Here is a 23,046-nt window from a genome sequence, read left to right on the forward strand (position 1 = left end):
CTCCCACAGCAAACTGCTCTGCCCTTCTCACCACCTTTCCCAGTAGTTGAGCAGGCCATATGAAAATTTTGGTCTTAGGAAAACATCCTCTCCCCCTACCCCCATTGGAATAATACACTGTTGCATGCCCGTGTGTTATTGGTAAAATCCGGGGTGTATGGGGTATTAGGGGAGGGGTGGCGCTGTGGGTTAAACCACAGAGCCTAGGACTTGCCGATCAGAAGGTCAGTGGTTCGAATCCCCGCAATGGGGTGAGCTCCCGTTGCTCGGTCCCTGCTCCTGCCAACCTAGCAGTTCGGAAGCACGTCAAAGTGCAAGTAGATAAATAGGGACAGCTCCGGTGGGAAGGTAAACGGCATTTCCGTGCGCTGCTCTGCTTCGCCAGAAGGGGCTTAGTCATGCTGGCCACATGACCCAGAAGCTGTATGTCGGCTCCCTCGGCCAATAAAGCGAGATGAGCGCCGCAACCCCAGAGTCGGCCACGACTGGACCTAATGGTCAGGGGTCCCTTTGCTTTTTACTGTTGTGATGTACAAGAGCCCCACAGGAAGCATTCAGGAGGCAAGCTGTATTTTCAGTAAGGCTTTATTCAGTTGCAGTCTTGCAGCATTGTAAAGCAGTCTTTCTACATTCAGGATACACAGCATACAGGTGGAATTACATTCAAAGGAGAAGTCGTCACCTCTTCCCACCCCTACCAACTGAAGTGGGAAGCCAACCATGCCTCTTTATACTAGCTGGCAATGGAACAATTAGGCAACGCCCCATGTCTCCTGATGCTTAGTCATCACATGCTGCTGAGTCAGCATTCCCAATTAGTTTGATTCCTTGATACCCACAACACTTCAACAGGTACTACCTTTGCTGGTGGGGGGGGGGCATGTCATGCTGCTGGGGTAGTTTGTCTGTCTTTGATCCCTACCCTGCACTCAGCTCTCACCTGTGGCTCCTAGAAGCTGTCAGCATGCAACAGTGGCCACACCCTAGGATACGGCTTCGACTGGCTGGCTAAACCAGGTGAGGGCAGACAGTGGGTCTCAAACCCTCAGTTGAGTTAGGGACATCCCCTGTATGTGAAGACAGGCTCTGGCAGATCGAGCAGACAAGACCAATAGTGGGTCCAGTGGTCAAGAAGGCCATTTCTGCTGTAGAGGGAAATGAGGGGCACATGAGGCTCATCAACCTGGGAAGGTAGGCCATCTGGAAGAAGGAAAACTTTGATCCTAAACCTGCCTTGTGGGGTATCTTCAGGAGAAGAAAAGGCCAAGGAGTAAACAAATCTGGATCAGATTCCCTAAGACGATGTTGCCTTATACACCTCTTTCTGGCAACTCTTGCAGCCAAACATCTCCTTTCCTTTGGACCACGTCAGTGAGGCTGAAAGGGGGTCTTGTCATCTGGGCAGCCCAGGACCTCCATACACACTGCCCAGGCTTGCACCCCGGGGAGGTCACTTTGGTGCTCCAGACTTCACCCCTGGAGACGCACTCCATTGTCTCTCGAGACAGACGGATGCCAACAATCCAGGACCACTTTGCAAATAATGCTTAAAGGCAAAATGGAAGAAAACAAAGTTTCCCACAAAAACTACAGCTCTGTTGTTAAGAGTAAAGAAGATGAGCTAGCAAAGAATAAGACGTTTGTGGTTTTAAGTGGCATGAGAATGTTAGCCACAGCATTTTGCTGGTGCCAACTGCTCCATGGATGTAGGACACTATAAAGAGGTGTTAGGAACCTAGGAAACTGCCATATAATGAGTCAAACAATTGGTCCATTTAGCTCAGTATTGTCTACACAGACTGGCTGTGGCTCTCCAGGTTTTCAGGCCTGGTTCTCTCCAGGTCCTGCCTGGGAATTCTAGGTTCAAACGTGGGCCTTTCATGCAAACATTGGGGGCTGAGCTGCTACAAAGTATAAGGCTATAAGTATAGGATTATATATTGGGACGCGGGTGGCACTGTGGGTTAAACCACAAAGCCTAGGACTTGCCAATCAGAAGGTTGGCAGTTCAAATCCCCATGATGGGGTGAGCTCCCGTTGCTCGGTCCCTGCTCCTGCCAACATAGCAGTTTGAAAGCACCTCAAAGTGCAAGTAGATAAATAGATACCACTCCGGCGGGAAGGTAAACGGCGTTTCCGTGCGCTTCTCTGGTTTGCCAGAAGTGACTTAGTCGTGTTGGCCACATGACCCGGAAGCTGTACGCCGGCTTCCTTGGCCAATAAAGCGAGATGAGCGCCGCAACCCCAGAGTTGGCCATGACTGGACCTAATGGTCAGGGGTCCCTTTACCTTACCTATAGGATTATATGTGCTCAGGACTGAGAGACCTCTTCAGGATCAGAAAAGAGAGATCCCAAATCAGGCCATTTGTTAGGAGTGCGAGGTCCAGAATTTGATAGACCCTTGAGCAAAATGTTTTCAATGAGGTTTTCTCCCTCCTTCAGCTGTGCCCCGGTCCTCCTTACTGCTGCTGGGGGCTTGCTTTGCAGGGAGAATAATGACGCCTCTGCCTAGCCACATTTGGAAGTTGCCTTCTCCTTTCACCAGATATTGAAGCTGGAAGCCGAAACGTTTTAAGTTCAAAAGTTAGCAAGCCTTCATCAATGCATTCATCTTCAGCACAAAGTCTCGGCAATTTGCCTAACCTGCCTGTGGGGTTGAGGGAGAGGGGAAATGAGATCAGATTTGTAGGACCTGACTCTTCCTATAAGCAAAACCATGCTTCCCTAAGAGTTCACTGTCAGTCTTATTTATCTGGATTATCCGGATACCCTCCGCAAACCATCCCGATAAAGGAGGCTGCATGCACTCTGTTACTAATAAGATGCAGGATCTCCCGTTGCATGTGGAGTCTCAGGTTCGCCGTCAGGTGGCATCGACGCTCTGTTGTGTCTGTGATTTAGAACAATGCATGAGCAGTGCAGCAATGTGCCTCACTCGCAAGCTTGCCATGGATGTAAAGGGGCTGTGATTTAGCGCGCGCGCGCACGCACACACACACAGAGAGAAAGAGCTATACTCCTTCTCTTTCTCAAGCTAGATGCGGCTTCTGATCCAGCTGCCCTGGGCTCGCCATGCAAATCTGGGGTGAGTAATGAAACCGAACCCCCTTGGCTCCGGGAGTGATGCTGTTTCCATGAGCCCATGTGATGCTCCGATAGTACAGCGGCTGCAGCTCTCTCCTTCTCCTGCTCTTCCATAAGCACAGGCTGTCATGGCGACTCCCAACAATGTTACTCCCACCAACTGCAGCTGGTGGCCCATTTCAGCCCTGGAGAACGATGCAGGCAAATCCATGGAGGACGAGGCGAACCAGGACCCGGCACACCCTGCCTTCAGATCCAAGGACAGACTGGTTTTGTACCATTGGACCCAGTCATTCAGCTCACAGAAGGTAAACGCTACGCTGGGCTCGGAAGGGAGGGCTTGTGTGACAGCCAATATTACGGCAAGGCAAATTCCTGGATGTTGCCCTCCTGACAATCATGCAGGCAGCGGGGATGGGGGAGACCAGGTCGCTTTTCCCCCGAGGATGCACGAGGGAGCGGTGTGCTCCAGCGGAGGTGTGCTTTGTGTCTGCATTTCTGCATTTTCCAACAGCATTTGCCTAAAGCAGGGGGAGGGGAGCCCTGGCTGCCTCTGTCTGGTTTGGGGGTCAGATTTGCATGTTGTGTTTGGAGAGGCTCCTTGGTTTCTGTGGGCCAAGGATGGGATGAATGGAGGGAGACAGAAGCATAGGGAGGGGGGAAACGAATCCTGGTCAACTGTCTCCTGCAACGATGGAGAGAAGGCATGGAGACATAAATGGATCTGGGTCCTTGTATATGCTCTGTAGGGCTGGACTGGGCATATCGTCTTTGAAGAACCTGTACCAAACAATCCATTGACATCTGACACTGCAGCACTAGGATTGAAATCCTGCTTCCTGGACTCTTGGAGTCGGTGCACAGATGGAGTCAGCTTTTGTCTTTCAAACTGAGAGCAAGTGGCAGCATCCCCACCCCAACCCCAGAGTCTGCATGCTCCCTGGGCAGCTCAGGGTAGTTGTGAACAAAGGATGAAACACATCTGACCTTTATCTTTCTTAGGTACACATCCACACACAGCCATTTCTTTCAGCATTCATTATACATGGGGGTTGAATTATGCATGGGGAAGATGATGAATGGGCAGGTTTCCTCAAGGCGTGAGGGCCTCTCATTTCTCCAGGAGCAGAAAGCTAGGTGGAGCAAGGGCCCAGTACACATGTAATCTCAAAGCAACCCCACACCAATCAACAGGGAATCTGGAATGTTTCAGAAAGGAACAAATCTATTTCAGCCATCTAAAAAAAAAAAAAAAAAAAAAACACCAGGGAAGAATGGAGGCAAATGCTCTCTTTCTTTTTGGATAGGTGAGTCATACATAAGGTTAGTTGCTCTGCCTGAGAAACAAGCTAACACAGCTCTTCCCCTTTTATTTTATCTCCTGGTAACACCCCCATTCAGGGACTTACTTTGTGCCTTTGTCTCTCTGCTTGGGCAAGGAAACAGTTAAATAGCTACACATACATGCTTTTCTACAACTAATCCAGTGCTAGCCCCACCTCTGCCATAATTGATGGGACTCCACGGGGCAGCAGAATGAACCCTTAAAGTGACAGCACATAAATGTGCCATTCCTATCTAAGTCCCCCCACTTGGTGTTGTTGTTGTTTAGTTGATTGCAGAGAAGGAAGGGTTCCCACCACTCCCAGATACATGCCTGCTTCCTGGTGAAATCTGGAGTTGCAAGTGCATAAACAGAGCATATGAGGAATGCTCAGCGTGGCAAAGGGTAGAAGAAAAATAATTCAAGGTGTGTTTCAGAACAGAACACCCTCATTCTAATAGTTTTATTCTTCCAGCACAAGGTTGGGGAACTCATGATGATATTGCACTCCAACTCCCATCAGCCCCAGCCAGCACAGTCAATGGTCAAGGATGATGGGAGTTGTAGTCCAGCAGCATCTGGAGGACCACAGGTTCCTCACCCCTGCTGTAGAAGCAATTAGAATTCAGCCTCCATGCATGTACAAAAAAGCTCCACTCCCTATATTACTGTATATCAGAACAGGGATCAAAACTCAAATCCTCATGCATTCAGAACATTTAAGATTTAATTCCTCTTTCACTTTGCTACCCAAAGGAGCTGGTGCCTGCAAAAGCAGAGCATGTACAGGGCTGAGATGCCACAGTGGATCAGAGTGTCACTAAGGGAGTGACTTGTAGCTTTTCTTTCTTTTCTTTCAGTACCATGGCCAGAGCATACAATGAATATGCCAATATTCTCCGAAAGCCAATTTTCTCTCAACAAATAGAGAAGAGAAAAACCACTGCAAACTAAGGAGTCAATTCCACTTCTTGTATAAACCAAAAACGCCAGAGATAAATAGTCTTACAGGCTCTAAAACAAAGCTCTGGACCTTTTTTCTTATACTCCATAAATTATATACAAGACACCTGGAATTCTGCCCTAAATTCTGCAACCATAAAGTACAACTTCTGCAAGAGGAATAAAATATTCAAATGAAAATTTGCTTCCATAACATTAATCATAGTCTTTTATGCTATCTCTGTAAATACAATATCCATTTTTTTTTTAAATATTATTTTACTACCTGGCATAAAACATGTCTAGGAAAGATAGAATGCTACAGATTATAAACCATATCTGAAAAAAGAGCTAGAAGACAAAAGAAACAGCTGAAAGCTGTGACAGCTAGAGAAGGCTAAGACTGCCATCTGTTTTCTAACTGAGCAGAAACTAGCAACACAGTTTTGGGTTTCTCAAGAGAATTAGATCCTTTATTTTTAAAAAGGAAATGTGTGATACTCAGGGTCATAAAGTTCACATTAATGAGACGTTTCACATTCCCTAGTCAATGCATTAACTGTGATGTGAATTTTTTTAAATCTGAAATTAGGCTTTTTGCTAAATCTTGCCCATTCCTGATTTTCATTTCCTATTTTTCTTTAAGAAATTCCAGCTAGGTTGAACAAATAAGTATGAAGATGTACTCCCAGGGGAAGTTGTTTTGGCTGAAAATGTTTGGCATTCTGATTCACAGAAAAATGCACATGGGCCAAAAATCGAGGCCACATTCAACAAATAAAACTTCCTCCTCCATTTATTTCCCACCTTCAAACAAAACTTCCTCCATTCAGTAATTACAACACCAAAGTATACGTAGAAATCTATTTACTCCTGAAAGGATTGTGAGGAGAATGCTCCATTGTGTGTGTGCACGAGCGCCTTAATTTGGGCAGGTTAGTGCTAGGCCCTCAGCTTCTGCGGATGCTAGCCCTACTTTCAAGTCACAACCGCTTCTCTCTCTCGAGTTTCAGATCAGGAGAGTTCTGGTCCTCCTTAGGTATCTTCTCTGGTGATACTTTCCCTTTCATTGGAAGCTAATAGGTAATAAAGAGAGGTTGGCTGTTACCAGTCATTCAGCGAGTCTGTGGCAGTGTTACTGTGATGTTACCTGAGCATAAAGGGAAGTCCTGGGAAGAAGGAGGATTGAAACTGGGAGTGGGGAAAGGATGGAATCAGGGCCTACATGTCATGATAGATGTGAGGACAAATGTAGCCCTGTATCTATGGAAGGGAGCCAGAGGGGAGGAGACTTGCTCATTTGGCCCATAGGCTGGAGGGTCCCCACTCCTGATGTAGGCTGGTCGTTGTTTTTGAACCATTTCCAGGCAGATGCTTCCGAGAAGTCTGCAAGCAGGAAATGAAGGCCATAGCCATAGTCTTCCTCCATTGTACAGCACCTAGCAATTGGTATTCAGAGAGGTCCATTTCATATTTTTTTTAAATGATGTTTATTGAGAATTTTAAAGTTACAAAGAAAAAAGAAAGAAAAGACAAGGGAAGGAGAAAAAGAAAGAAAGAAGTAGATAAACATAACAATTAAACAATACAGATCAATAAAGACCAAAGTCAAAAAATAAATAAATAACAAAACACACAATACATCTAAATCAAAAAACAAAAGTAAACAAACAATTAAAAAACAAGTCTAATATTCCCAAATCCTTAACTTTCATTAACTTATTTCAACGACCTCCTCACACCTCCCTTTTTTGTATTCTAGTTGTTAATTATCTCAGCAAATCTTTTCCATCTTTCACAATATTCTGTCATTTAAATTACCTTAATCTATTTTAACCTTATCTTACCTAAAAAACCCTAAAACTTAAAACTTAAAACTTATATATACCAAATTTTTTTAACCATAGCATATTCTTTCATAATTCTTTTTGACATTTCTGCTGAAGCCAAATAATTTCATTCCAACATGTTTCTAATTCTCATTAATTTTACAATACTTTTCTAAATAAATTTTGAAACTTTCTTCCAATCTTCATCCATTGTCTCTTCTTCCTGGTCTCGGGTTTTGTCAGTCCTTTCTCGTCTATCTAATCCATCAACCTGGTGCTCTTATGTCCGAGGCTCTTAAATCTTTTCCATGTCCCTTCTGCAGGTCTTCTTCTTGTTTATACCTGCCCTTTACTTTTTCTTTTGTTGATCTTTTTCTTATTTTCTTTCCTTTCTCATTGGGGGGTAGGCCTCGGGAGGACTCCAATCCAAAAGTATCTCCATCTCTCCTCAGCAGATCAGCCCATTCCCCACAGTCCCATTCCCCACAGTCAACACTGTAATCCAGAAAGTAGTTAAAAGCATGTTTCAAAGTCTTTCCAAAATTAAGAGCCCTCACAACTCCAGACACCCCCCCCCCCGGTCCACTCCAGATTCGAACTTCAAGAACAACGGCTTATACTCCTGCAAGGCCTCGGGTCTCTCCATTTGTGTTATTTGAGGTTCAACAACAACCTCCTCCATTTTCTTCTGCCCTTGCGCTTGCCCTATCAAAACAGATTCCTGGGCTGGTTCCTGAATAGTTTCTATATGGGTATTTGCCGTTTGTCCAAAGTTTTTAACTGCAACAGTCATCAAATCCATCTTCTCATGCATCTGCTCCAGCAAAGCACTTGTCTTGCAAAAAGCAAGCACCAAGACTTCTTGTAAACACATTCCCCCCCCCCCCCAGGTTAGAGTCTGGTCTCACGATCCTAATCATACAGCTGTGAGGTCCCCAGATCAGCTCCGGCAACAAATTAACAAGTTCCCTCTAGAGGAGACAATTTCTATTTGTATCCATCTTTTAAAAGCAGGGCCAACAAGGAAAAATTACTTTCACTTTTCAAATACTTTGTTTCTTTTGACTGGAAGAAGCAACATTGGAATCAATATATTTCTCTCTTTTTTTTTTAACTATCTGTCAAAAGATGTTCCGTTCACAGTCGATGAACTTTCCCCATAAATTTCTGTCTCTGACACCCCGTTCCCAGGTTTGAGACGGTGGAAAATTTATCTTTCTTTACTCTCTCTCCTGCAGCCTTAAACAGTCAAAAATCCCCCTCTTTTCTCCTGCTTCCAAGAGGGGTTTTGGTGGTGATGAATGAAGGAAATTTAGAACTTTATATACGACTTTCCAGACTTTAGCTTACAAAGTTTTTGCTTCAATCTATTTACAAAAAACGGGAGGTGGACTTCCTGTTTAGAACCTTCCCGTTTCGGTGCCAAATTAAGATATTTCTTAATACTTAATCCAATTTTCCATCCTACTCACGGGTACTTGTTTAGAGTCCAATTGTCCACAGGAAAAGGTCAGCGCTCTCCGGCAACGGCTGTGCGGCTTCACTCCGTAAAAGTAGCGGTTGATTCAAAACACCGCGCCACTCACCCCACATTGCTTCGGACCCCCGAAAAAGGGTTTCCCTGCGAGTAGGGAAGGCACTCCTGGTGTCAGCCGAATCCCATGTTCCCAGGCTTCCTCCGCCTGGGATTTTTAAAGGGTCTCCGCCTTCGCCGCGGCGGCAAGACCCGATTTTCACGGAGCGGGTTCCTCTCTGTCAGAGGAACTCCGCCATTGCCGATGGCGCTGTCCCGGAAGTCTCCCAGAGAGGTCCATTTCAGACAGGCTTCACTCGCTTAGTGTAGGGTCACCATATTTCAAAAAGTGAAAATCTGGTTTTGTCCAATGTTGTTGCTGCAAAACTAATACTAATAATAAATGAAGTTTTTAAGGAAATTCGCCAAAATCTACACTTCCGATATGGGCTGCCTAACATCCGGATCTTCCCAGACATTTAATAATAATAATAATAATAATAATAATAAAATTTATTTATATCCCGCCCTCCCCAGCTGAAGCCGGGCTCAGAGCGGCTAACAACAGTAAAATGATAAAACATTCTAAAATCATTTCATTATAAAATTAATTCCAATCAAATTAATGGCAATCATTGGGCTAGAGTTCTGTGAGGATTGCCAAAGGAAGGAGTCAGGCTGTGCCTTGACCAAAGGCCTGGTGGAACAGCTCTGTCTTGCAGGCCCTGCAGAAAGATGTCAAGTCCCGCAGGGCCCTAGTCTCTTGTGACAGAGCGTTCCACCAGATCGGAGCTACAGCTGAAAAAGCCCTGGCTCTGGTGATTTCCGTCCAGATACTGTTTCCAGTGGCTGAATCCCGGCTATGTCCAGGAAATTCCGGACATATGGCAGCCCTACCTAGTGCCCTCCACCTGCTTTGCACTACAACTCCCACCAACCCTGGCCAGCAAAGCCATGTAGTCCAAAATAACTGAAGACCATCAAGCTGGCAACAGCTAATTTAAGCTGGTGTGGCTAATAACCTTCTTTGTGAATTTGTCTGCTCCCCTTTCAAAATCTTCTAAAGCCAGCAGCTATCACCACAGCTTGCATCATCCCACAGAAGGTTTTTTTTTGGGGGGGTGTCCTGGAGAGGTCCTTCTCTGTGGCAATCCCTAAATTGTGGAATTCCCTCATTACAGAGGTGTGTCTGATTTGTTCACTATACAGCTTTCAGTGAATACTGAATATACCCCTCTTTACCCTGGCCTCTGACAACTGAGATATGTGTTTTCAGGGCCCACCTGATTTAACTTAATTCTAAATTTTAAATTGTTGTAACCCACCCTGGGACCTGTTGGTGAAGGGCTGGTGGTTGTTGTTGTTGTTGTTATTCCATAATTTAATGTTATACTATGTGAAGAAGCCCTTTCTTTTGACTGTCCAAAATCTACTGCCAGTATTGTTAAAAGGAATGATCAGGCCTTTGATTGGGAAGCACCTCAGCTGATGGTGGGATCAGCATAAACCTTTTCATGAGTTCTGTTGACTTCCATCTGTGACTATGAAGTTCACAGCTCATTGACTGGATGTGGATAAAACAATTGGATATAAGTATCACTTTCTTGGGACAATTGCCACCTCTTTGTTTAATTAGTTTGTTTGCCTTGTTTACATTTCATTATAATCTAAATTGACAGCCCCATGTATAAATTAAATGCTAATCTCATATGGCTAATTTTGTTTTAGGGGTTCTCTTGTAAACATATTTATTATTTCGTTTTAGCAGGCTGGAATTTTAAGAACATAATGTGATATTAAGAGTTGCTTGTTAGCCTCCTGCACAACGCGTGCTGTTTTTAACTCTTTAGATGGAGCTCCTGAATCTATGTTCAGAAGCTTAGAAACAATGCTTCTTGCAGAGTTGCAGTCACTGGAATTTCATTCCGTCTCAGGAGACTGTTTCACATGTTTGAAGTGTAATTTCTATTTTGGCCTGTGTTTATTACAACTATTTCTATCCTGCTTTCCAGGATAGACAGTGGCGGCACGTCCCGTTTCACCGCTTGAGGCGAAACGAGAAGTGCTGTGCTGTCTGCCACTGCCACAGCTACTCACCCTACCACCTCTGCCACACCAGGGTCAGTGCCAATTTTGGGCAAGATCGCACCCATTTCAGGTGAGATCTCATATACGCTGCAAGTTCTTGTGTGAGTTCGGCAAGATCTTGTTGGAAATCAGCGCTGAGGTGGCCAGAGGTGGTGGGTGGTGCAGGTGACAGCAGCAATGACAGGGCAAGCACTTCCCATTTCACCTCAAGTGGTGCCACCTCAGGGTCTTCTGACACCTGAGGCGGTGGCCTCACCTTGCCTAATGACCACGTAGGCCTTGAGGATAGGACTAGTTCTAAGGTGGAGAAGTAACATTGACTTACATATTTTAAAAATATGCACGGATCCTTCTCACAGGGGTGCAGTGGATCCTGGTCAATAAGGGCAATTGGGGCAGAGACTTCAGTCAGTCCCCACCTGCCTGCTTTCTTTATTTCCAGGGGGTGGCACTGCCTTTCACTGGCTCTACCTCCACCAACTGTTGGTCTCCTTGCCTTCTACCTTACCAGTCCCAATGGACACCAAGGGCCATTGCAGGAGTGGGAGAGAAGTCTGGCCTGAGTAGGCCTTGAAGTGTTTTTTGCTTGCCTGCCTCCTTTTCCAAGAACGCTTCCCACAGGACAGTTGAATGGAAGATTATGAGTCATGGCGGTAGGGAGAGTGTGTGCATGAATTCAACAGTGCTTAGCCTTTTTTATTTATTTTTTATTTGGTTGCTATTTTGTTAATGTTAAGATTGTTTTCTACAGCATTACTGTTGTAGCACTTAGTGAATCCTATGACTTTTGTTGCAATTGTGCTGTGTAGCTTATTTTTGCAGTTGCTTTCTTAACAGTGTTTTATAGATTGTAATGATTTTACTGATGGCTTGGTAATTATTCAACCTGGTTTATGCTGTATTTGCGATGCTCTGTTCTGTTATTGTTATTTATTGTTTGTAAGCCACTTTGCGGTTCATGTGGATGAAATGTGGCATAGAAATATTAGCAATCAATCATTCACATGAGGAGGAGCAGGAAATGGAAAATCCAACTGGAGCTGGCCCTGATGTGGTCATCATCGCCTGTCTCCTACTCTCTCCTCTTAGGCCTCCTCACGCAGTACTGTTGTGGTGTTTTCATAGCAGCTGTGAAAAAGGAAAATTTCATGCTGGGGATCATTAGGAAAGGAACTGAAAATAAAACTGCTGATGACATAAGGTCTTCCACAGCCTAGCATATGTCCTGGGACGGACTCAGCTGCGACTAACCCAGGGCACCGTGAAGTGCTGGCTTGAATCAAAGAATATGTCTGTCATATGCATTGCAACATTCTTTTCATTTCCTCCATCATGAAAGTTTAGGGGGTAGTGGCACGAGCAGGAGAGGCCTTCCTGCCTCATTATGTTCTCTGGTGGGGGGCAGCTTATAAGAATATTAGGGAGGTGAGGCATCCAGACCTCTTCATGTCTCCTGTTACTTCAGGGACATGGCAAGACCTGGATTATGATAGGAGCCTGATCTTAAAGTAATTTAATTCAAGACCAATCCAAATCAAGGCCAGATTAGCCTATATTGTAGGCTGAGCCTAGTCCATGCCAGGGAATCGTTGGCCCGCGTCCTCAGATCCAGAGAGAGAGCAAAAGAAAGCACCAGGAAAGATCCTTCTTTGGAGGAAAGCAGTTTATTCTCTGTGCACAGCAGACAGCCAGCAGAATAATTTCTGGAAGACTGGCTGCCCCGAAATACGCCTCTGCAAACTTTCTTATACCTTGAGAAAGCTCTCTCCCTCCTCCCGTCTCCCTCCTCCCGTCTCCCTCGTCTCGTATGTGTCTTTCTTATCTTGCATTCCTAAAGTAAGAAAGCGAGGGGCCTCTGGTTATTTCTAGCTTACAGTCTCCTTCATATGTGTCTTTCTTATCTTACATTCCTAAAGCGAGGGGCCTCTTTTGCAGAAGTCAAATTAGCTCAGAAATTTACTTAGATCCAAAGTACAGAGAATATAGAAGATCCTTCTTAGGTACAAGGTACAAGGTATAGAAAGCATATAGAAAGCAATCCTTCCCTCTCCCTTCACTCCCTCCTCTTCTTATGAACAACCTAATACTTAGGTTCGTTCTGGGGTAGGGGTCTATAATCTCTCATGAAAGCAAGCACACGAGGTCCCATCATGCGAGACATCATCTTCTCCATCATATTTTGCATACATTGCATCAAGCAGGGCATACAGAAGCAGAAAAGCAATAGAAGCATTATTGGACTTATCACCATAATAAATATCCTCCCCATCCATCCACCTGGGAAGATGCCGTCCAACCAAGACATATCCCAGCCCTCCCAGGTTTGTACAGGGACATGTGCTACCTTTTCAATGCTTGCTGCCAGATCACGGATAGCCTCGCCGTGGTCTGAAATGTTGAAGCAACATGCTCCACCTGTGAGATTTAACGCTGCACAAAAGCCTCCATGTTGCGCCAGGAGAAAGTCCAATGCTAATTGGACTGAGAGAAACGCATTGCGTGTCTCATCCAATTGCGTAGCAATTAGCCTAAGGGCCGTGGCTGTCGTGTTAGCAACAATCTCTACCACTGCCTGGAGTCTGATTACGCGGTTCAAGTTATAGATCGGCCCCCTTTCCCCAGAGATTTTCTCTCCCTGATTCCATGAGGCTGGAGCATAATGGGCCAGTATCCTTTCCGGAGGCCACTGATTTTTGCCCCAATTCTGGGAGCTGCCACCTGCAAGTGTTGCCAGGTCAGCCGAACGCCTCCTTCTACGGGGTGCAGAGGCAATCTGGTCAGGAATCCACATGGGGGGTATTAAGTAGGCTGGAAAACAGACCCCATACCATCCTCTTGGGAGGGCATGATAGGCCTTCCTGCCACACACCCAGTAAACGTCCTGACCATGGGCAGATATGGTGCCTCTCAGCAAGCGGGCCAGGCATGCAATCAAATTGGAACCAGAAAAGGTTCCTGTCTCGGACTCAAACATGTTAGTCGGGGCTGGGAAGGTACGATCACGGTGGGAAGTGCCCACATAGGTCTGAGCGTCACTTATGTCATTTGATTTGTTGACACAAAGGCAGCCAGTGATCCTGTGAACCTGGAAAGGGACGGAATGATTCCATAAAGAAGAATGGTTGCCCAGAGGCTGGAAGGCAACAAGTGGAGTTGTAACCAAGGATTCATTCCAAGGCACAGGGAGGAGTGGCATTCCTCCCAGAGCATCTACAGGGGCCAGAGTGCAGACGGCACAATTGGTCCGATTTGCAGAGAACGCAACCATCTCAGCAACCTGAATCCACTTATTATATGTGTGGTGGGCCCCCCACGATTGCAGCAGTTGTCTGGTCACTGTGAGTGGTATTGGCATTTCAAAGGTCAAAGGCAGCAGAAATACCAGCATGGGGACCCACAGTCGTATTTGAGCCATTGTATGCACGGGGAGGGGCTTAGGTAAGTGCTAGAGAGTGGGCTGGGGTGTAATTACGCTGAAAGAAAAGACCCACTAGACACCCTCCTCTGCAGGGGTGGCGTAAAGCAAACCAGGCCCAGGTACCTTCAATAAAGTTCAGTTATGCGAAAGGAAAGAAAAGAAAATGTGAAAATGTTCTCTTTCAATCCATGCTGGATCCTGGAGCCGTGCCAAGCGTCAGCGTCCGGAGTGACGTAGGCAGGGCTGTAGTCTGGTGGGTGTCGGGTCGTCTGGTGGGCGTTGGGCATCTTGGGTCCCTTCCAACAAGGCTGGAGCGATGTCTGGGCGTCTGGGTCCAATCTGGGTCCTCATCATAGGGATGCAGAGGCTCGACCAAGGCACAAGGCGTTCCAGCAAAAGCTCACCTGTTAAGAGAAGAGATAACAAAGACGGCAGCGATTGCACAGAACAAATTGATAGGTAACATTTGCACATAAGGTATAGGCCTAGCAAACATTAATTCAAAAGGATATGCTTGGCAGGAAACTTCGCAAGGGGTTAACAGTTCTGTTCCTTGGGTTAAGTTTTGCCAGCTGAGATTTTTAAAAGTCTCATTTGTGTGCTCTAGGTTTCAGAGCTTTAAGCCATGTTGCAAATTTCAGTTCATTTGCCAGTGTCTGTAGAAAGAACAATGCGCTCCTTGCTTCTGGCAAAGTTTCAAATTCCTCAAAATATCAATTCCTATGTTATGCTGCGGCTCCTTTTTCAGAATAAAATTGCACCTTAAAAAGAAAAACTTGACAAAGTTCACAGAAAGCATTCACTTGCTTTTAAGAAAGTCACTTCTTCAGGTTAATACTTTGGGGCAGGGGGGTGGGTAACTCTTGGCCTTCTGGGTTTATGTGGCTGAACTGTAAATCCAGAAAGTGTGAGGTTCAGGGTAACTGGCTGAATGCAGCAGTGTCCTTGGAATAGCTGCCAAGAGATAACGCTCTGAAGCTACCTCCAAGCGCCTGGCAGAAAGGGGGGGGGAGCTGATGTCCTGTGACTTGCATGATTTTTTTTTAAAAAAACAGTCTGTTCAATTGCTTTTTTGCTGCAACAGTCTTTTTGAGCAAGAACAGAGATGAAAAGAAATAATTTTTGAGAAATCTTGTTGTTCCCAGCCTGTGGGGAGTGGGGCCTGTGGGCATTCCATTTCCCAATGACTCCCTTGCCTGCAGATGGCGCACTGGCTTCTTCCCTAGGCGTCTTCTGACCCTCCCGTGGACACCCTCGCTTGCTCCAGGATTGCGTTTTTGGCTTTCTGGCTGCTGGCTGTTTGAAGACAAACCCCTAATTATTTTGGCCAGGTCCTCTTCGAAAGAAGGATTCTGATTTAAAGTGCTTGGAGGTCTGTGGTCCTGGGCATCGGATGACTCCAGGGGGTCGTACACTCAGTGGAGTGGAGCCATCAAAGTGGAGTTTTAGCTGCCTCAATTGCAACTATTAGCTGCCTCAATTGCAACATCAGTATTGTCCGCTGCCCTGAGGGCATTTTTCTTGCGGATTTCCTCAATGGTCAGTAATTGTAATTCTAGGGTTTTAAATCCCTTGGGTTTTAATTGTCTCTTTTTTAACAGTTCTGTCCTATGCGGCTCTCAAAGCCTTCCCTTCTGTTTCTTTCTGCCAGTTCACATCCTTGCATTGTGCTGCTTCTAGAACCAAGAAGCCACATCCAGCTCTGTTTTAAACAGTTCTACATACTGGAACACTCTGTCAAACTGCTTACTAGTCCATCTTATCTCTTTATCTAGAGTTTTTCTGAAGTCTTCATCATCATCATCATCAACAACACCTTTCTCTTCACCTTCCTTGCTAACTCAACCAATCCCTTTACAAATTCCTCATCATCCTCTTCTTCCTCTTCTTCCTCTTCTGATTCATCAGCCTTGGGGGGTTCAGGCTGGGGGCCAACTCCTCCCGGTGCCTGGGGGCCTGGGTCCAGGGGAGGGGCAGTTGGTGGAGCATAGGGTGGAGGTGGTTTAATGACTTCCCCCTCCTCTTCTTCTGGGTCTGGTATCACTGGGGGCTTTTCTGACTTCCCTGTCGGTCGAACTGCACAAACTGTACTTTGGGGGGCGTCGCCTCGGCAGGCTTTCAACCACGATGGGTTCTTTTCTACATTGGTTTTCCAAGTAGAAATGTAGGGGATCTGGTCTGGGTGGACGTTCAAGATATTTTGATACAGTGGGTTGATTAGTTGCAAATCAAAACTCCCCTCCGAGGGCCAGTTAGTTTGTTGCGAGGGCCAGTCAACCTCACATAATGTTCTCATCCTCCGTTGCCTCAATTTGATTCCCCAATCATCATGCTTTGTGGCTGCTTTCCAGTTGTTTAAAAAGCATTCCAGAGGACTACATTGGCTTGCCCCAGACCCCATTTTCAGATACTCTGCTGCTAACAGGTTGTAAATTCTCTCACTCTACACACACTACAGCCCTACAATCGCTCGGCCAAGGGGGACACTAAGCCCTGGCCCACACTTGACAATTCAGTCACTAGAGTATCTGACATGCAACATACAACATACAAAACACATCAATATAATTTCAACATGTAACACACTAAACACACCAAAATAATTTCAGCATGCAATACACAAAACACACCAAAATAATTTCCCCTCTGTTCCCCCCCCCCCTTTTTTTTTTTTTTTTTTTTTACCAAACCTTACCGGTGGCACACCACTGCCACGCCCCTTTTTTTTCCCCTTCCTGGCTGCACTCTACTGCATAACCAATCCCCTTATTCCTGGTGGCACCTTATTGCCTGTGGCACCCTGCCACAACCAGGGGAGGTTGATCAAGCCTCCTGCCCTTTCCGTCGGGCTGCCCTTTCCGTCGGGCTTACCTTTTCCGCTGCGGACCTGTCCCCTCGGCGCCGTCCTCTTTCCTCCCTCGACCTGGGTCCTTGCTCCGGAGCGGTGTGGCTGGCTCCCCCCACAAATTGGCAGGGTGCGCGTGGAGCCTGCAATTGCCGATCCGAGCTGTCCACCAAGGTCGAGCCTGGCTCTCCCCAGCCCTCTGAGGTGGGGCAGATTCCCGGTCAGGGAACCAAGATGTAGGCTGAGCCTAGTCCATGCCAGGGAATCGTTGGCCCGCGTCCTCAGATCCAGAGAGAGAGCAAAAGAAAGCACCAGGAAAGATCCTTCTTTGGAGGAAAGCAGTTTATTCTCTGTGCACAGCAGACAGCCAGCAGAATAATTTCTGGAAGACTGGCTGCCCCGAAATACGCCTCTGCAAACTTTCTTATACCTTGAGAAAGCTCTCTCCCTCCTCCCGTCTCCCTCCTCCCGTCTCCCTCGTCTCGTATGTGTCTTTCTTATCTTGCATTCCTAAAGTAAGAAAGCGAGGGGCCTCTGGTTATTTCTAGCTTACAGTCTCCTTCATATGTGTCTTTCTTATCTTACATTCCTAAAGCGAGGGGCCTCTTTTGCAGAAGTCAAATTAGCTCAGAAATTTACTTAGATCCAAAGTACAGAGAATATAGAAGATCCTTCTTAGGTACAAGGTACAAGGTATAGAAAGCATATAGAAAGCAATCCTTCCCTCTCCCTTCAATATTAGGTGGGCCTGTTCTAGATAGAGCCAAGGGAGCCTTGCTTAACACTACTCCAGAGTCAGTTGCCTCCCCACCTACATTCAGTTATTGTCTTTTATTTTGATTCTCACTTTGGTCACATCCACACCATACATTTAAAGCACATGAGAATCCTGGGAAACTTTGTTCATTAAGGGTGCTGAATTGCAGCTCTGTGAGGGATAAACTTCAGCTCCCAGGAGTCTTAGAGAGAAGTCACATGCTTTAAATGTGTGGTGTGCCGATATGACCTTTATTTGTTCTCATCCGGTCCATCACTAGGCATTGGTTTAGCATTTCACCTAATTCAGATGAAAAGGAGAAGCAGAGCTGGGTGTCATAATATGCCACTCGAAATCCCGTGACTACATCAAAGTAGGTGTTTTGAACAGCACAGAGGGCAAGATAGAACCCATCATGAGGTGGAGCAGAGGGCCTCAAGCTTCTAGCACCTTCTGTGCCCTGCCCACCTGGTAGGAACAGAATCACCACAAATGCAGTGCCTCCAGCTGACAGACAGATTTATGTTGCCGCTGTTGACAGTTGGAGTGCATTTTGATTTACGTACCATTCTTGTGTTCTGTAATATCCGAGTTGTAACTTAATACCATGGTAGATCCCTGGGACTGTAGAAGCCTGAGGGGAGGTCGTGCTCTGATCTCTGCTGCCAGCCAAGAGGCCTAGGGCTGCACCCTTCGCCTCTCAGCAACAGCATCCTGGCAAGAGGGAGATCAACATCACTCTTCCTGTTTCAGTAAAGGAGCAGCTGCTGCAATACTTGCTTTCTGCTTTCCTTTTGTATTAGATTGTAAGCTTGTGGGCAGATACAAAGTTAACCTTTTAATATATACAGAGAACTTAGAAAATTTGTGGTGTTCAATAACAACAACAATAACAGTAGTAGAAGTAGTAGTGAGGGCCAGCCCACCAATGAGGAAAGGTGAGGTGACCGCCTCAGGTGGCAGGATCCACAGGGGTGGCAAACCCAGCTTCCAAGGGATGCATCACCCACTGCTGCCACCACAGTATCAGCAGCAGCTACAGCACAGTCCTTGGAGGCCGGATCTGCAGCCTCCTCGACAGCCCACCTCCTAAACCTGCCACCACGGCAGTCTCTCAGTGAATAGAGGCATTGCTAGTGTCCTCACCCCCTCACCACCCCACCCCCTGTTCCTGATGTTGATCTTTATTTCCCCACTCCATTCCTGATGCAGAACTTCACTGTCCTCTTCTTCCCTGGCAGGAGCCACATTTAGTGGTTCTCCTCAGGTGCCAAAATGCCTTGGGCCAGCCCTGGTAATAGCAGTATTGAAGCTATTTGTATTTGTGCTGTAGGATTTTATTTTATTTTATTAATGTTAGTAGTGTGTCTCTTGATTTTCTGTTACAGATAGGTAGCCGTGTTGGTCTGCCATAGTCAAAATAAAAAAAATCCTTCCAGTAGCACCTTTAAGACCAACTAAGTTAGTTCTTGGTATGAGCTTTCGTGTGCAAGCACACTTCTTCAGATATCAGCGGCACAGCAATGGGCACCCGCATGGCCCCACAGTATGCCAACATCTTCATGGCAGATTTAGAACAACGTTTCCTAAACTCCTACCCACTCAAACCTCTCTTGTATCTGCGATACATTGACGATATTTTTATCATCTGGACACATGGTCAACAGACCCTGGACACCTTTCACCAGAAATTTAATGATTTTCACCCCACAATCAACCTTACAATGAATCAATCTATGCAAGAAATACATTTTTTGGACACTACTATAAAAATACAGGATGGGCGCATGGACACCACAAGGTATCTGAAGAAGTGTGCTTGCACACGAAAGCTCATACCAAGAACTAACTTAGTTGGTCTTAAAGGTGCTACTGGAAGGATTTTTTTAATCTTGATTTTCTGTGTCTTAAAAGGCACCCGATATAGACAAATGAGAACTATTTATACTAAATGGGGGAGGTTATACAGAATAAATGCCCCTACCCAATAGAAGGTCTCATTGGAGCCCGATGGTGTAAGGGGGGTGTGTTCACACTCCCCAATTGACCGCTTTATGAAGTCCAGTTCCAATGTATGCCTTTTCCATATCTGTAGGGCTTTTGATCCTTCATATTCAGAAGAAGTAGATCTCTTTCCCTCCCCATCAATTTGACTGGCTCCCCGCCCCCCAGGGCTATCAATAACATATTAACCGGCAAATTGTGTCGTGAAGCTGTGAGGTGACTCCACAGTTCATTTCAGACTTATAATATATGAATGATAGCTTTTGTGACTCACTCATCCTCCAGCTGTGCTTCTGCAGTACAGTTGAAGTGCCAGAGCGTGAGACACGTGTGTTTTCCCCAGGGAGATACAAATTGCCCACAGGAGGAGGAAAATCTCCCCATGATAATTACCTGCTTTTTTCAGCGTATCAAATGAGATGCGTACATGAAATGAGAATCACATTTCTGCTTCCTATCTGAATTGGCCCTTCCTTACATATCTTGGTGGGTTTAAGTCCTCTCTCAGGCCTGAAAGGGGCTTCCTCTTGACTGGCTGTAACATATCAGCATTTTCAAAGTGTAGAGTGAGCAAGAGGAAACATGATAGAGGCATATAAAATTTTGCACAGTGTGGAGAAAGTGGATAGAAGGAAGTTTTTCTCCATTTCTTGTAGCACTAGAACTTAGGCGCATCCAGTGAAGCTAAATGTTTGAAGATTCAGAAAAGACAAAATATAGCCATCCTGTGTTTTGATGAGCTTTCCCCCCAGAATAAATGGGAAAGCCAATATTACACTGTTAGGTTTCCAAACATGCCTGTGGCCAATGCAGGTCTGAAACCAGTGGTGTCACCGGGTTGTGTGCAAAGTGCTCTGCCCAAACGGTGCTTGCAGGCTCGTCTCTTTCGGTTCATTACCTTTCGTTCAACTCCCCATAATTGGCTTTTTGTTCTGTGTGCCTCGAGAGCTGTGAGAAACCAACAGCACCAAAATAATGCAGCTTTTGCTGCAGCGCTTGATGTGAGGGGGTGGGAAGGAATGAGCCGTAGTGCATTTTAAACAGCAAACACCACTTATTCCATTGGTTGGCAATCAGCTGTGTTGAGGGATTGTGGGGTCTTCACCCCAGCAGAGATTTTAAATTAGGACGTGCATATCTTTCCATGGGTGTAGCCAAGTTGGGGACGGACAAAAATTACTAAATCAGATCCACGAAAATTATAAAAAGCATTGAAAATGCTCAATTAACTCCCCCCCCCCCGAGAAACCTGCCCTGAAACCAAAGCCTGCTGTAATGTCCTCTTTTGAGAGGATTTACTAAAAAAAAAAAGCTCAGTAACTTTGAGCTTCCTCCTGAGTCGCTGGCCACTCCCTTCTGATGGAGATCAGTGCACAGGCTATCATTGCATACCTTTAACTAGCCTGCTGCCCTCAGGTGTGGTGTAAGATGCTGTCCTGTTGCCAGGTACAATTGCCAATCTAATGAACTTCTGTGCAAAGAATGGAGACGACCACTATGTCCTTTTCCCTTGGGCAGCGAAATGTTTTGGGCCAACACTGTGAAAATGGACAGCATCTACAAGTCAGTAAGCCTGAGTTGTGCTTTCTCTTGCTAGTGCAGGGGTCACCAAACTTTCTCCACTGTCCCTCAGACCTTGTGGGGGGACGGACTATATTTTGAAGGGGGGGGAAATGAATTCCTATGCCCCACAAATAATCTTGATATGCAATTTAAATTAAAGCACACATTCTGTTCATGTAAAAACACACTGATTCCCGGACCGTCCGCAGGCTGTATTTAGAAGGCGATTGGACATTAGCTTGCCTACCCATGTGCTAGTGACTCTCTGACTCTTATATATGCAAGCGGAGGGAGGGGGAGGAGGGGTCTTGCTGAGGCAGCCAAGTTGTGCTTCCTATCCCTCCCTCTGAGCAGCGTGGGCGATGAAGGACTGCATGCTATATCTTCTTTCGCTCAGCAGATCCCAGCACCTGCTGGAGGGATTCACCATCCGGCTAAGCCAAAGTAACTGCTTCTCTCACTGTCCTGCAGCTAGATAATCTGGCATTGAGGCCCTCAATCCAATCAGATGGAAGCTTAAGGGTCTTAAGCACATTTCTGGCTTTTGTCAGCTAAAGGCAGCAGACCAGCCATGATTGGAATAAAAACAGCTCAGGAAACGGAAAGAGCCAATCCCTTTGGTGTGATGAAGGCATTAAACAGAGTGAATTTGGCTCTCAGCAAGGTACTTGCTCTATATAATGCAATTCCTTGCACATCTCATCTACAAATCCTTCCCCTCCCCACACTTTTCCTATTGAGAGCCATCTATGCATTTAGAATATCTCAACCTGGTGCCAGGTACCATCAGCTCTAGGAACAGAAGGCTGAATTGGAAAAATCATGTGGTACAGTCCTTCAGGGTCTGTACCACTTCAGGATTTAGGGCAGAGACTGTTGAATGTTTGAATGCTACCCCATTGCAAAGAAAAAATATAAAACAATTCCTGCCTAGAAAAACTGCTGTTAGGAAGAAGGATTCTAGCCTAAGCCTTCACCTCGGTGTACAAATTATCCACTGTAGGATTTTGGTCTTGGGGGAGCATTCTCTTTTAGAATCACCCATCCAGAGCCAGCCCAAGACATTTTGGCACCTGAGGCAATCCACAAAATGGCACCTCTCTCTCTGCCGGGTCTTGGTGCCAATACATTCATACCTTGGGATAAATACGCTTTTGGTTAGGCATTTTCGGGTTGCGCTCCGCGGTGACCCGGAAGTAACGGAGTGCCGAAACGTGACCCGCACACGCGCAGATGCACAAACATGGGTTACGTTCGCTACGGAATGCGAACAGGGCTCTGGAACGGATCCTGTTCGCATCCTGAGGTACCACTGTATAGAAATAATGATGACAATTTAAATGGAAATAAAATACCTCTTGCCATAGTGGGGAAGGCTGTGGCTGGGTGACCCGTGTGCTTCCTCAGTCTGGTACCCAGGTCTAGCAGCTAATAGGTGATTCCAGTGCCCTTGCTATTATGGTTCTTTATCTCTAAACTGGATGTGGACCAACCAGACAGCCCTTCAAAGGAATGGACCGTCCTCTGCTAGCCCTTCAAAATAAAAGATTGTCCTCTGCATGGGGCCACCAATAGCAGCTCGTGGAGTGGGATGGCATTTTTGGCTTCCCAGCACAGAGGTCACTGCTGGTAATGGAGCGGAAGAGTAGGAAAGTGATGGAGAGGTTGGGGCAGTGT

General features: G+C 46.0%; 2 protein-coding genes and 1 long non-coding RNA gene across 3 annotated transcripts in view; 1 reads left to right on the forward strand and 2 right to left on the reverse strand.

The window, feature by feature from the left end:
- Window positions 1-2,897: 2,897 nt before the first annotated feature.
- GDAP1L1 (ganglioside induced differentiation associated protein 1 like 1) overlaps window positions 2,898-23,046 on the forward strand; it is a 48,757-nt gene continuing 28,608 nt past the window's right edge. Inside the window, exon 1 of the mRNA XM_081011480.1 lies at window positions 2,898-3,394. Coding sequence (XP_080867606.1) covers window positions 3,215-3,394 — 180 coding nt within the window. The 5' untranslated portion in view covers window positions 2,898-3,214. The remainder of the gene's footprint in view (window positions 3,395-23,046) is intronic.
- On the reverse strand, window positions 11,610-21,298 carry LOC308480318. Its single transcript, XR_013988033.1, has 4 exons — window positions 21,199-21,298; window positions 20,200-20,341; window positions 18,369-18,516; window positions 11,610-11,910 (listed from the first exon to the last, which is right to left on the reverse strand). It is a non-coding gene; the product is annotated as an uncharacterized lncRNA (long non-coding RNA).
- Window positions 12,710-17,439, reverse strand: LOC308479621 (uncharacterized protein). Its single transcript, XM_081010358.1, has 2 exons — window positions 17,072-17,439; window positions 12,710-14,604 (listed from the first exon to the last, which is right to left on the reverse strand). The coding sequence occupies exon 2, from the start codon at window positions 14,195-14,197 to the stop codon at window positions 12,863-12,865; it is 1,335 nt and encodes a 444-aa protein (XP_080866484.1). The 5' UTR covers window positions 14,198-14,604; window positions 17,072-17,439; the 3' UTR covers window positions 12,710-12,862.

Source organism: Podarcis pityusensis, assembly GCF_964106645.2.
Source record: "Podarcis pityusensis genome assembly, chromosome: 6".
In the NCBI taxonomy this organism is placed as follows: Eukaryota; Metazoa; Chordata; class Lepidosauria; order Squamata; family Lacertidae; genus Podarcis; species Podarcis pityusensis.

Coding starts and splice junctions, on each gene's coding strand:
- LOC308479621 (XM_081010358.1), bottom strand. CDS start 14,197: ATGGCTCAAATACGACTGTGGGTCCCCATGCTGGTATTTCTGCTGCCT.